General features: G+C 41.3%; 5 protein-coding genes across 5 annotated transcripts; 3 read left to right on the top strand and 2 right to left on the bottom strand.

Annotated features, from left to right (window-relative positions):
• Positions 1-49: 49 nt before the first annotated feature.
• Positions 50-1,261, bottom strand: LOC132259040 (vacuolar protein sorting-associated protein VTA1 homolog). Its single transcript, XM_059756581.1, has 3 exons — positions 983-1,261; positions 768-918; positions 50-711 (listed from the first exon to the last, which is right to left on the bottom strand). The coding sequence occupies exons 1-3, from the start codon at positions 1,164-1,166 to the stop codon at positions 165-167; spliced, it is 882 nt and encodes a 293-aa protein (XP_059612564.1). The 5' UTR covers positions 1,167-1,261; the 3' UTR covers positions 50-164.
• Positions 1,262-1,365: 104 nt separating this feature from the next.
• LOC132259041 (uncharacterized) lies at positions 1,366-2,711 on the bottom strand. The gene is made up of 2 exons (XM_059756582.1): positions 2,661-2,711; positions 1,366-2,594 (listed from the first exon to the last, which is right to left on the bottom strand). Exons 1-2 carry the CDS (start codon positions 2,673-2,675, stop codon positions 1,761-1,763), a joined length of 849 nt encoding a protein of 282 aa, XP_059612565.1. The 5' UTR covers positions 2,676-2,711; the 3' UTR covers positions 1,366-1,760.
• Positions 2,712-4,401: 1,690 nt separating this feature from the next.
• Positions 4,402-5,622, top strand: LOC132259216 (L-dopachrome tautomerase yellow-f2-like). The gene has a single exon (XM_059756771.1). The coding sequence runs from the start codon at positions 4,402-4,404 to the stop codon at positions 5,620-5,622; it is 1,221 nt and encodes a 406-aa protein (XP_059612754.1).
• A 925-nt stretch (positions 5,623-6,547) lies between these two features.
• On the top strand, positions 6,548-8,038 carry LOC132259215 (L-dopachrome tautomerase yellow-f-like). Its single transcript, XM_059756769.1, has 2 exons — positions 6,548-6,569; positions 6,684-8,038. The coding sequence occupies exons 1-2, from the start codon at positions 6,548-6,550 to the stop codon at positions 8,036-8,038; spliced, it is 1,377 nt and encodes a 458-aa protein (XP_059612752.1).
• A 2,985-nt stretch (positions 8,039-11,023) lies between these two features.
• LOC132259214 (protein spaetzle 5) lies at positions 11,024-14,041 on the top strand. Its single transcript, XM_059756768.1, has 5 exons — positions 11,024-11,119; positions 11,186-11,391; positions 12,520-13,544; positions 13,603-13,669; positions 13,731-14,041. Exons 1-5 carry the CDS (start codon positions 11,024-11,026, stop codon positions 13,897-13,899), a joined length of 1,563 nt encoding a protein of 520 aa, XP_059612751.1. The 3' UTR covers positions 13,900-14,041.
• Positions 14,042-14,057: the final 16 nt, after the last annotated feature.

Genomic DNA, 14,057 nt, shown 5'->3' with positions numbered 1-14,057 from the left:
ACAACGTGCGGACCACAATCTCTCCACTGTCACATCTGTTTGGTTGATCTCAGCGTAAACAACAATGCTTTATTTATGAAAATACATGAATTTCTCGCATTAATTTCACAAACTGTGGCGCTCTAGATTAATTGCGTGAGAAGAGTGAGGAATATATTCAGAATCTACGCATCCTGGCCCGTTTTCAGCAGCCTCAGCGCCTTCTGGAGATTATCAATGGCTGTGGAGATGTCGTCATACGTGAGAGCACTGCCTGCCCACTTGCAGTACTTCTGGGCCTTGCTGATCTGATCCGGTGTAAGGCTCACTTCACCCTGAACCGGTTGGTACTGCTCCACCTCTTCTCCTCCTGGTGGAACGTAAGCCTGAAAGCCACCCGGAGGCTTCTCGGGCTCCTTAGGCGGATCAGGTAGCTGCTCTGGCGAGGTGATATCAATGGCACCCGTGTCCGGATTGATGGGCACTGCTGGCGGAGCTTGAGCTTCCTCACTAGGCTGAGTTTCTTCGTCCTCCTCTTCGTTATCTTCTCCCTCTTCTCCAGTCGCCATCGGACCAGGGACAGGAGTTTCTCCGTTCTTCAGGCAATTGTGTATGTACGCCGCCTTCCATTTGGCATACTTCCTGTTCTGCTGCACTTCATCGGTGAGCTCCCCGAAAGTCAGCAGAACATCATATATCATTCCGGCTGTATAGAAAGCCTTCACGACATTTCTGCAGAGAAGAAAACACTCATAAACTGAAAAAAAAACACACACAAAGTAACTTACTTTCCAAAATTTCCCTCTCGGTCTTGCTTATCCGCGTACAGGAAGAGCTTCAGGGCATAGTTTTCCAGATAAGCCTGGCCAGCAACTTCATTAGTTATCGATTCATTTCCACTGTGTTCCTTCTTCGTTTTCTCCAACCAATCCATCAATTCTGCAAGTGCAAAGCCACTGTACTTGATCAACATACTCTTTCTGGGATATCCAGGAAATCTTACCAAGGAACAGTTTGGTCTCCTCTGGCTTCTGGGAGGAGAGTTTGAGCCCCAATTGCAAGGCATAGAGTCTGGACCAGTAAGCCACAATGATATCACGAGAATCATGCTCAAGGGCGGTTTTCAGGTAGTGAGCGATGTTCTTAAGACTCGGAGGACACTCTGAGAACTGGACACCGCCGGACATGGTTGAATTTTGGACAGAAAATACGCAGAAAAGCCCCAAGGAAAACACAGGATGACTCACTTCGATTTGACGCAAAAACACACCCGCACGCCGTCTAGCGAGATTTCACAGAATCACCAGCAATGTAGGAATTTCAATATTTTAACGGATTTCAACCGCAACTGTGCGTTTGCATGAAATAAAGAGTTTGTGTAAGTGGTGGAAGTAACTAAATTTATTTAGACTGAACGCAAAAGAAATTTTTATTTACAGGTTTAGTTCAATACAGTCCTTTTCAAAAAAAAATCCTCAGATTCATAAATTTGAATTTTCCCTACATCCTAATTTTTGGGTTGCCTCGAATCCTTGCACTAATCTCATCCCACTCATCCGCAGAGATCTTCAGCGGGCATACCTTAATATCCAACGGCGCAGGCCTTTCGTCAAAGTGCCGCAAAATTCTGGCCAAAAGGAAGGTAAAGAATCTGCCATAAACGTAGATTTCATCGGTTCTATCGCATATCCACAGTTCTCAGCAGTCGATGTGAATAAATAAAGTCGTCAAGGCCAATGAGAGTAGCAATATCGCACCAGTTAATATGCAGCTCTTGTAGGTCACGGAAACGTCCATACAATGAAATCTGATTCAGATAATGGTCCCGAAATGTTTCCAAATTCATGATCTTCAGACATGGTGTAAAATTTGATTTTGAGTGTCTTCAGTCCATGCTGGCGCTCACAGAATTGCCTGAAGTAAGACAATCGAAAATTCGGCAGCACACCAATGCTGAGCTCCTTGATATCATGTAACACAGTTAAGCATTTTCCGGTTATGGAATGGCAAGAAATATTGAGAATTTTTAAGTTCTTCGCTGCTTGTAGACAAATTTCAAGATCAAGTTCATCCGTAATCGTACACCACTTTAACTCAAGCATCTCGAGGTTCACAAAACTCTTGGCATCGGGTTGATTGATCTCGAAAGAGCAGAGACGCAAGTTCTTTAACTTGCTGCAGTCTTTGCAAATGTCAAGAATGTGAGTAATAACGTCACAGGGACTATAGAAATCCTCAGATGCAGCAACAAGAGTGTGGATATGCGGTGCAAGCCTTGCTGAAATATTCCTGACATCTCTCATTGTTATGTTTCCGGTGTTCTTTTGCTCCCAAAGCACAGTAAAATTTAACTCGTGCGTTCTTTTGTAGATCATACGCGCCACAATCTTAAACCTCTTGCATACTTTTTCCATCAACATCACTTGCCAAATGTTGAGATAAGTAAAGATATGGCACAAACAGTCGTCATTTAGCTGAAGAATTGCATTTGTCCTGGGAACCTCGTGTTTGGCGTCCGTCGTCTTCACTGTTTCACAGGCATCTTCCTCAGCTTGCGCCGTGACCTCCCTGCGCCGCTTCCTCGAATTGTAAGACGATCTCACACTTTCCTGCATCTTTGGGTATGTGAAACAAATGTTATTATGATTATTATTATTATTATCTCGTATAACTTCGCTTACAGTTGAGCTTTTCATACGGTATTGAACGCGTCGATCCGTGTTTTGTTGTGGAATGCTAGAATTTTGACACAATTCATCGATAACCCTATTGCAAATTTGGAAAACCCACTGAAAAATTAGGAAAGAATTCCACTGGACATTGACAACCCTTCTAAGTGACGAGTATCGAGTCAAGAAATTTATTGACTATTCATCTCATATAAGGGCAATTGATTTCTTTTCACTGCCTAACCTGCTTTCCAATGGCAATAAATCAACAAAGGACATGAAAAACACAAATTTCACACAATTCTCGCCCATTGAAAACTATTCATTTCTGGCTGCTGATCTTTAACACTCTCGCTTTCTTCAGATGAAGACTTCATTGAAACGAAAGCCACCCACTGGCAATTCCACAGAGATTAACATTCCGCGGTTTGGCGGTCGTGAGAGATGCAAATCTCAGTATTCCTCGAAATGCTTTCTATTTTCTTGCGATGGACCAAAAAAGAGGATCATCACGCTCACGCACGAATATGGAGCCATTGTTATTGATGATTGATTAATTTCTTTGAAAAGTACATCTTCATTGAACTGTGATCTTAGAAATAAATGATTTTTGCAACCATGATTATATAATTTGAAATAACTATATTGCTTCTTGTTTAAATCCAGTGATGGGTGTTTTTAATCGTGTATTGAGTTGTTCATCAAATAGTAAAGAATTTATGCATTTTATGTTGATTTTATGCGAAGAATCTCAATCGCTTTGATCCAGAAGTCAAGTGATTCATAATCTCAGAATATCAACCCGTTTGTTCTCATGCATTTGGAGATATTTTTATTGAAAAGGAATATCAACCAAAACCACAACTTCTCATAAATAGATATTGCAAATTCAAAGCAATGATTCGCCATACAATAAGTTCTGATGCATGATGGTATTCCCGCATGATAAGAAGTCTGGATCTTTCGGTTTCAGCACAGGCGAAAAGCTGAACGCCATATGACTATATTATCTCTCCCACGAATTACTGAGCACAGCCGAGACGGTTGAGACCTCAGACTTCTTTGAAAACAAGACATTTTTCACACCAAGTTTTATTGAGGTATTCTAACTGTAAATAAATTCTTGCGTTTTCATATAAATGATTTATTTTGTCTGGAGTTTTGGGCATATTCGAAGAAAGTGGAATATCTAATAAATAGAAAAAATGTATATTCAAAGGTTCTCTAGCAAGATTAGCAAGTCAAATGACTTGGAAAAAACCCAATATTGACTCTTTCCCTCCTCACACTTTTAGTATCATGGATAAATCTCTTATTTACCTGATTGATTAATGAAATCAAATACGCAGAACCTGGAAGAAACACAGAGGTATTCCTAAGATGGCATTCATAGGGTATAAAAACGTATGAGAAACTGAAAACAAAATCAGTTTTACTGTGTTCTCTGCTCAAGATGAATCTGTTGACTTTCGGGGTGATTCTTGTGCTTTCTGGGTTGTTGAGTACCGTTTTGAGTGACAATGGTGACAAAGTTGAATGGATGTATTACCAAAAGAAAGTGGAGTTCGAGAACTTGCCTTTAAAATGTAATATTTTTCTCTGTGAAAGTGTTCACTTTAATAATATGCTTAAAGAAATAATCAATCTTACAGATAATACTTTTATTGGACCGTACAAGTACAACCTTCCATATAATAACGACATCATCGGAATAGAATATCATGACTTCAGCAAATTAATGTTTGGCGTCATTATGCGATTAAGACCTGGAGTTCCATCAACCCTCAATGCTTTCTGTACAACTGATTATCCCAAGGACAGCAGTCCTCGCTACTGGGGCTTCCCAAACTACAAGATGAATCAACTGAAAGCTTCTTATTATGGAGAGACTAAACATGCGAATCAAGAGACCCATAAGAGACATTCTTCAGGATACTTCAATCGTTTCTTCGGTGGTGTTCGCCATTCCCTTGGCTACAAAACCAAGAAGCTCAATAGACGTCCATCAAATTCTCTGGAGGATTTCAGTATTGTATCATCGAGTCAGCCTACAGTAGACAATCAATGCAATCGTCTATTCGCCTTGGACACGGGTGTATTACAATACTCAGCAACCGAAATCTACAATGTCCAACTTCCAGCTATTATCGTCTTTGATTTGCCCCAAGATGGCTGTGAGACAAGGCGTTTTCCAGTTGTAAGAAGAGTGGAAATTCCGAGTCATCTTTTCAAGAATCCTGTTAGCTACAATTTCATGACGATAGATCAGCAGTTAAAGGGCACCTGTGACGATATCTACATTTATACCAGCAACACATTCGACAACACACTTCTCGTTTACGACTATAAGAGGAATAGTTTTTGGAATATTGAGCACTATCTCTTTAATCCTGTCATGGCGGAATCCTTCATGGTCTTCAACAAGGACTATAATTATCAACTGCCTTTGGGTATTGTTAATGTAGCTCTGGGATGGCCTGATAAGAAAGGCAATCGTCCAGCGTACTTCACACCAGGTTCCAGCCAAGGAGAATACGTTTTCTCTACGAAGTACATAAAGAACCAAACGAACTACTTACAGGACTTCAGCAATTCTATCACTGTTCTCGGATATCGTGGTAGTGGAACTCAAGCCTATCGTCAGGTCTTTGATTGCAACACGGGAGTAATTTTCTTTGCGGAAATGCAATCGAATCGACTTAGTTGCTGGAATTCTCTTTTGCCTATAAGTCCGGACACAGTTGGAGTGGTTTTCGAATCTGAAGCCTTAGAGTTCATTTCAGGACTGAAAATTGACCCAACAGGATATCTTTGGTTCCATTCTAGTCAAGTACCACTTGACTTCTTCACCAGTGATCCTCTGGATCTCACTAAGGTTAACTCTAGGACATTCAGAATTAGAGTTTCAGATGCAATTAATGGAACTATTTGCGATACATCAAATTACAAGCGCCCCAGTTCAGCAAATATTTAGCGTTAACGCAATTCAAATCGATTTTGAAAATTTTTTCTTCTCTGTATCGTTCCAATTTTAGTATATGTTCTGCCGAAACAAGAACATATATATATATATATATATATATATATATATAATGTGTATATATATTGCAAATAAATAAACTTATAAAGCGGAATGATTTTATGTATTTTAAAGAATTGAATAAACTAAACACAATTTCTATACTTCCTATTTAACATATTTTTCGTCGATTGTACATCTCCAATTATTCTAATATCTTCTGTTGTTTCTGCCAGATTGAAAAATTCTTTATTAACATTTTATTCACAAATACCGTACACTAGACAAAATCATTTAATTTTTGATGTCAAAATAATCAAAAGAGTGAAATTATTTTCCCATTTTTATTGGACATTTCAAGCTGCCAAATTGGGTTACGTCTGAGAAATAAATTTTCTGTAGAAAGTGGTTGTGAAAATCATATCATTACAAAAATTCTTTATGCAAATTACTTCATTACCAAGTCAAATTACACATAATCCCAATATGTATGGCCCATTTCTGTGCTCTTCAGCTTTCAATTCATATTGCATTCCCTGTTGAGTATTATCGGGACTTGGTAACACAAACTGGAATCATATACTTAAGCCGAACATTTACCGCAACTTTTCATCATTATGCTAATTTCAACGACGCATGTCAGAATCATAATCTTCTCAATCTGTGCTTGATAAAGGAATTCAATTTTGCAATTCTTATTATCTCACACAGAGTTGCAGGTAATAAAAAAGCACGGGACATTTTGGGAGGCGTTCAAGAGTATAAAAGTGTGCGAGAAATGCACAGAGAGTCAGTCTTTGCCGTGTTCTCGAGATGAATCTGTGGATATTCGGAGTAATTCTTGTGCTTTCTGGACTTCTGGGACCCGCCTTAAGTGATAATGGTGATAAAGTGGAGTGGATGTATTATCAAAGGAAAATTGAATTTGAAAACTTACCTTTGAGCGGTGAGATTTATAATCTGGGAAACAGCTAGTGCATGCTCTTAATATTTAAACGGACTATCCAACCTTACAGATGATACTTACATCGGACCTTATAAATATAACCTTCCTTACAACAACGATATCATCGGAATTGAGTACCACCACTACAGTAAACTTATGTTCGGAATTGTAGTGCGTCTTCGACCTGGAGTTCCATCAACCCTGAACGCTTTCTGCACCACTGATTATGCCAAAAATAGCAGTCCTCGCTACTGGGGCTTCCCGAACTACGAAGTGAACCAACTGAAAGCTTCTTACTATGGACAAACTCGAGACGCAGGTCGCCAGCTTGAGCAGAAGCATTCCAATTATTCAGCTGGATACTTCAATTACTTCTTCGGTGGTTCTCGCCATTCGCTACAATATGGAACCCAGAAGCACTATAAGAAGACATACAATTCCGTGGATGGCTTCAACATTGTATCTTCACATCATTTAATAGTTGACAATCGATGCAATCGCTTGTATGCTCTAGATTCGGGAACGCTGCATTATTCAGCAACCGAAATTTACACTGTTCAGCTTCCAGCAATCCTAGTATTCGATCTACCATTAAATGGTTGTCAGACTAGGAATTTCCCAGTTATTAGAAGGGTGGAAATCCCTGGTTATCTCTTTAACAACCCCGTCGGTTACAACTTCTTGTCTCTGGACCAACAACCTAAGGGCACCTGTGATGATGTCTACGTCTACGCTAGCAACGCATTTGACAATAGAGTTCTTGTGTATGATTACAAAAAGAATAGTTTCTGGAACGTTGAACACACCCTTATGAAGCCATTTATTGCGGAATCTTATATGTTGTTCAGAGAGGATTACAATTATCAACTTCCTTTAGGGGTTGTGAACATCGCCTTAGGATGGCCTGATAAGAATGGCGACCGTCCCGCCTTCTTTACGCCTGGTTCTAGTCAGGCACAGTACGTGTTCTCCTCCAAGTACCTGAAGAACCCGAAGAGCTTCTCATACAAGCACGGCTTCAAGGACTACATCACGTTGCTTGGGTATCGTGGTTGCGGATCTCAGGCTTATCGTGAGGTCTTCGATGAATCCACAGGCGTGATGTTCTTCGCCGAGATGCAGTCCAACAAGCTGACTTGCTGGAATACCGCTCTTCCAATCAGTCCAGACACAGTTGGAGTAGTTTTCGAATCTGAAGCTTTACAATTCATTTCGGGATTGCTCATTGACCCCACAGGATATCTTTGGTTCCATTCCAGTCAAGTGCCAATTGACTACCTCACGCAAATCCCTCTTGACATAACTGATGTCAATTCCAGAACATTCCGCATTAAAGTTCCAGACGCAATCAGTGGCACTGTTTGCGATACTTCTTCATATTATGGCAGAAACTTACATTCGATAGATTCTGAAGAGCAATTATAAATTGAGAACAACATTACGCATAAACTTCAACCAGATTTGAAAAAAAATCTATGCAAATTTTATAAGAGTTGTATTGAATAACTTAAAGAAATAAAAGTAATGATTTTCGGCTGATGAACCCTCCAAATCTCTCACAGTCTCTCATCCACTGTGAAGAATTACACCACATTCATTCACACTTCCATCCTATTAATTTGTCAGCAAAAAAAGATGATGCCTTTTTTGTTGCTGCTCACTCTCTTTGGGTCTTTCCATCTCTCACGTTCCTGTAATTGTTTCTGAATTGTGCTATTTGTATTCAATTAGATGAGTTGGTCATCTCTAAGTTCCCGAAAAATCTGCTCAGCGGATGTCTAAGAGATGGCGTCTGACCCATTCTCACCTGTATTTAATCAACATTTCCAGGGAAGAGCAACGAAAGTGAGAGTTCGAGAGAAGTGTTGACAATGATAAAATGCAAATTTCACTCTCTTCAATGGTCAAGAACAATAAATCCCTGTTAATTGCTCGCACACGGCAATAACTTTCTTCTTGCCGCGGAAAATATCTATCCATAAAGTTGAAAATTAATTAAAAATCCCATCACTATAGGTTTAAACTTCCGATTAACCTTTGCCCAGCAAGACGACCGTGAGGTCGATCGATAATGTGTTATTGAGATCCTGGCTAAAATGTATGCAATTTCACATGAAATTTCGCTAAACCTGATGGTAAAATGCGGAAAAAGCATGAAGTGTGTATTGTTGCACTCACAGTGATGATTGACTGATTAACAGCCGGTCAATTAGCATCAATATTACCATCGCGATGTCCCAATGCAATGCACTACAATTGCGACGCTCCAGTTTCTGCGACTCGTGCAGTTCAGGTGTGTGTGAATTTCACATTATGAGATGAAGATGAGAATCATTTTCACACACTCCACTTCAATTGTTGATGTTGCGCAGAAAATGCGAGCTCTATAGCCAATATTGACTCGTGGCTCACCACTTTTACTCTCGACGCCGCGAAAACACCGAAAGACTCAAACAAGGCAAGATATTTTGAATGTGGGTCGAATTAAAAAAAAAACAGGCAAATCAGAATATATGGAATGGAATGCGACAGGACAAAGGGAAATTAGTACGAAGATTCATTTCAACATTTTATTAAATCCTTGCTGTGCATTTTCTGTCAGTTTCCTGGCAATAATTTCTGCTCTCTGTTACCTCTGTATCAGTAACTTACAACAATCAACTGTCCTGATTAACAAGCTCGTCTGGTCACGCCTGCCATCAGCCAATAGAGGCTGAAGACACCACGCAAAATTGGCTTTTTACTTCTCTGTCCCCTGCATTCTTGTCGTCGTCGACCTTTTTTCCGCCCGTTAAACCGATCAAGGAAGATTTTTAGCGATCAAGGTGACTTTTGCCGGCCGAAATTTGACGCGCAAGAAGTGTGCTAATCGAGTGTGTGATCAGACGCACTCACGCGTGACAATCACGGATATGCCGGGGATTTTTGAATCACTTTCAATAATCTCCCTTCCCTCGCTGGATCGCATATGCGATGTTGTGTGTGTGTGAGGCACGCAGAGACCAAAAAGAAGGCGCATTTGAAACTTTGAAGCACTCACGATGTTGATTTTGGTTTTAGTTGGCACCCATCGATCGCCGTGGTGACTTTAAATCTCCTTAGCTTCCAGTGTGTGCCCGAGGCCCTTTTCCCGCACCGATCGCAGGCCCGTGAAATTTGGCCAAAAGTGCCTTCGGACGTGTATTGAATTTTGAGACGGGTTTTGCATGTGACTCACGTGAAGGTGAAAAGTAAAAGTTTTTTTTTCTCCACCTCTCATCCTCGTCCATCTTTTTGACCAAAAGACGCGCGCGCGCGATAAGCATGCAAAATCTTCCGATCAACAATACATTTGTGGGCGACCATTTCACTCATAAAAAGCGTTTTTTTGTTTCTCTTCATTGCACTTGAGATCAAGTGAATTGCGACAATTGTGATTGTCGCGGAATTTCATTGATCAAGGATTAATCACCTGTCAACATAAGAATCAAGGTTTCATGTCAATTGGCTCACTTAAGAGACTCTAGTGCCGGATATTTTGGTGGGCGCAGAAAAAGTTGGACGGCGACAAAAAGCCAAGAGTGTTAAAATATGTTAACAATGAATAGTGGAAATTTTATCGATTAATTCGGCTTATGTCTTCTTGCTCATTGATTTGAAGATTGTGTCTTTCTTTTTTATCGTGACGTTCGATGGCGCGTGCACTCAGAGAAAAGCGTGTCTGAGGGAGAAATTTTCGACTGATCTTCAATGGACTTTGCTTAGGAAATTAGACTACGAGATTTCCTGGGGGAGTGTTTTTATCTCCAAATATTACATTTTGGGCTAAAGCTCTAATCTTTCTCATGTGGAGTAGATTTTCAGGTTTCAAATTCACTCTTTTAAAACAACTTCGAGCTTAGTCTGAAACTTGGACTCAAACATAAATCATGCTTTTATATTTCACTCTTATAATGTAAAATCTTTATGCAATAAGATATGAATGTTAAGTTGAATAGAGCTCTGAATTTTTTTTATTTTCATCTTAAAGTTAATTAGAAAACGATCAATAAATTCTGGAGATGCAATAAGTGCAAATTATTCATGGTGAATCTTCCCCTTCAAGCTTGGCTCACGGTTTTCTCCGAGTGCATCTGCCCAGGTGGAATACAGTAGCCGCCTCGGGGGGCTCATCATCTCGCCATCCGCACCTCCAAATTATGCAAGCTAATAGCACCTTCTCCCCTGCCTCCCACTTACACTCAAATTAATTGCCCCAGAGTGACTTTGTGTTGTCCAGAAGCGCCATCAACAAGCCAAGAAAGACACGGAAGAAATATGATCGTGTCTGATGGAATAGTTTGCCCTGAAATCGCGCGAGAGCCACGAATGCCTTGTGGTGAGAATAGTGAGACAATGAAAGTGTAAACGGCGCCTCTTTGTTGATCACTTATGGACAGAATTTTCAAGAGTTTGAGAGACAGACTTTCAATACAGCTGAGGACTAAGAGTCAAATTATGCAGAAACTGCTGTGGATCATCTTTGTGGTGAGAGCCATTAAAGACATATTTGGTCTGCAAACATTTCAGCATCTCATTTCTTTCTCTCGGAAGATAATCAAATTTGTAAGCTCGGAGGCTCCATATCCACACCAACATCAGCATCAACAGTATGTGCCCTACCAGGAGCAGAGACCCCAGTTGCAGTGCGGCCTTTACGGAGCTCCACCTTGCGAATACGTCCCGGCGCCGCCAGGAAACACGCCCAACTGCGCCGTGCCCGGGAAAACCTACTGTGAGCACGTGGATCACTATCCTGTGTAAGTTTATCCGTAGGCGGAGCTTATGAGTGGGCAGAGCTTTAGTTACTATTTTATCTTTCCCAGCTGAATAGAGTCAACTAAATTAGCAAATTAACGGTTAATCGTGGGCAAATAATTAGCAAAATATGAACTAAATAAACGACAAATATACCATAACCCGAAAAATTTGTGCTTCAGAGTGACAATAGATCATAATTGCCAAAAATTGGAAGCCTGTAAACGAAGCATGGCACGTTAATGACCGGTAAAATATCGTTTATGTAACTTTTGGGAGAAAAAAAACAGTGGAATTTGCCCTGAATTTTATTGGTTTCTGCAAAACAACCCACGTGGAGAGTAATTAATTAAATTTATCAATTACTTATGTTGAGGAAGTCAACGCACGACTTGGAGAACCGGCTCTGAAGGTCACTTTTGATGCTCTCATGATGGCATATATTTAGTCAGGATCGTGCCAATTCGCACTGTAACCGTCTCGCAGTGCAATAACACACAAATTGGCAGGTATGAAACAGTTTCCAAATCAATTGATTTCGCGACGAGGAGCACATCTGCCTAATTGAGCGCGCACAATACCTAAGACAGTCACTATAATGCAATATTCTATTAAATTTCGCATATTTCGGTGGGAAAAAGAGCGTGATTGAGCAAAGCCACGATGAAGAACATAATGAAGACGAGAGTGAGGGAGAAATGAAAAATATTAGCATCACTTTCCATTATGCAATGCGCCTCAACATCTCTTGAGATGGTTTCTGCCAGTCGAACAGTGAATGAAGAGGAGAGAAAGATCATGTTGAATTTACTAATTCGCACGCATTGTTGGGTGTTTTTTGCTGCTAGTGTTGTTTTTTTGTGCTGCTCCGCGATGAGCCGCACAAAAAGCGACAGTGCTGATTGAGACTTTATGAAGTGTTCGGAGCTGGGAAAGTCCCATCTTGACCGCAATTTTTCCATGCGCCCCACTGGAAAGACCCCCAAATTGGCGAGATAAACAATGTGGGGGTGGGCAATTTGCTAATTAGACATCATTGCAATTGACACAGTAGAAAAGTAATGTGAAATAACAATAGAAGGTGTATTCTTGACATAAATGTTGCAATAACGCACAATGCACATTTCTAGGCAGGTCATAAAAACCCTGATTGATAAATGGGGCTACGATATCAACCCCCACCTCGTGGACGAGACAGGAGATGAGTTCCACGACAAAAAGATGGTTCCTCATCCTACGTACGGACCACCATCACCGACTTACGGACCGCCATCGCCGACTTATGGCGTTCCAGGCACACCTCCAGTGCCGGCCTCCTATCAACCTCCCCCACCACTCCCTCCAGCCCCCGTATCCACAACCCCAGCCCCTATCTTCAGAGAGAACCTCGTGGCGCCAACCAGCAATTACGTTCCCTTCGCGCGAGCCACCGCAGCCGGTGGGTATGCGAACGACGGAGGATACAACTATAATCCTCCGAGAACATCCTTCCCAGCTGCGAAGCCACCGCAGGAGTTCTTCACGCCTATTCAGGGAAACAGAGATCCATTCAACGGACTACCAGCAGGAGCTGCCAAGCCAAACAACAACGATAACAGTGTTAACAATGTTAATAACGTTAACAACGTTAATAATGGATTCAACGGACAACCAATCAATGTAATATTCACGGAAGCTTTGAGGGCGCCTCCACAGGATAACTTCCTACAAGCACGATCTGCAAACCAGCAGCAACAACTTCCGGATCCCACTCAAATTCCACCCTCACAAACGACATTCACGAATCCACCGCCACAAGTTCCACAGAACAATTTCCAGAACCCAAACTACTTCCAACCCTTCATTCAGCCATCAGTAGAGATCCAGCCTCCGCCACAGACGCCTTACAACCCAGCGGATTGGTTCAGAAGATATGGAAGGAGTATCACAGATGTGGATAAATCTGGCGGGACGGAAATTGAGAGGCAAGAGGTGCGTAGCTTCAATCAGACTCTGGTGCGAGTCAAGAGACAGTCGCTGGAGAGTCTGTTGCTGGATGAGAGCAAGCTTCCAGAAAATGCAGGACTGAGAAGCAAGAGACAAGGATTCGATCAGGAAGCACTGTGCCAAGTCAGGACGCAGTTCATTCAACCCCAGGCGGCTCTCAATAATAAAGGTAGGACGTGGACAAATGTCATTTAATAATGATTACTGTGATTTTCTTGCTATTGCAGGGAACTGGATGTTTGTGGTGAATCAAGTGGAAACAGCAAGGCAGCTTGTGAAGACTGAAACTTGCGCGTAAGTTTTGTGAAAATTTGTTCAACTTCCAATTGAGCTTAAAATTAATTCCCTTTTGCAGATCAACAGTCTGTTCGAACATCTGCCAGATTCCGCCTGGCTACAATTCTCGCTGTGAGCAGAAGTACGTCCAGAAGCGTCTCGTCGCTCTGGACGCCAGTGGCCAACGTCTCTACACGGACACCTTCTGGTTCCCATCATGCTGCGTCTGCACGATCGCACCGCAATAGATCATGCCACGGATTCAGTGCTTATTCAACGAATTTAGACTTAATGGCGCGAGAGCCGTAGAAATGATCTGCAAAATTACTGCCAAGCAACTAATTTAAAGAAAAAAAGCTATTTAAGGTGCACGACAAGCTAAAATTCCACTTGTAGATACTGAGCA

The sequence above is a fragment of the Phlebotomus argentipes genome, unplaced genomic scaffold (genome assembly GCF_947086385.1).
Source record: "Phlebotomus argentipes unplaced genomic scaffold, Phlebotomus argentipes genome assembly scaffold_18, whole genome shotgun sequence".
NCBI classification, from domain to species: Eukaryota; Metazoa; Arthropoda; class Insecta; order Diptera; family Psychodidae; genus Phlebotomus; species Phlebotomus argentipes.
This window is presented reverse-complemented; position numbering and strand designations above follow the sequence as displayed.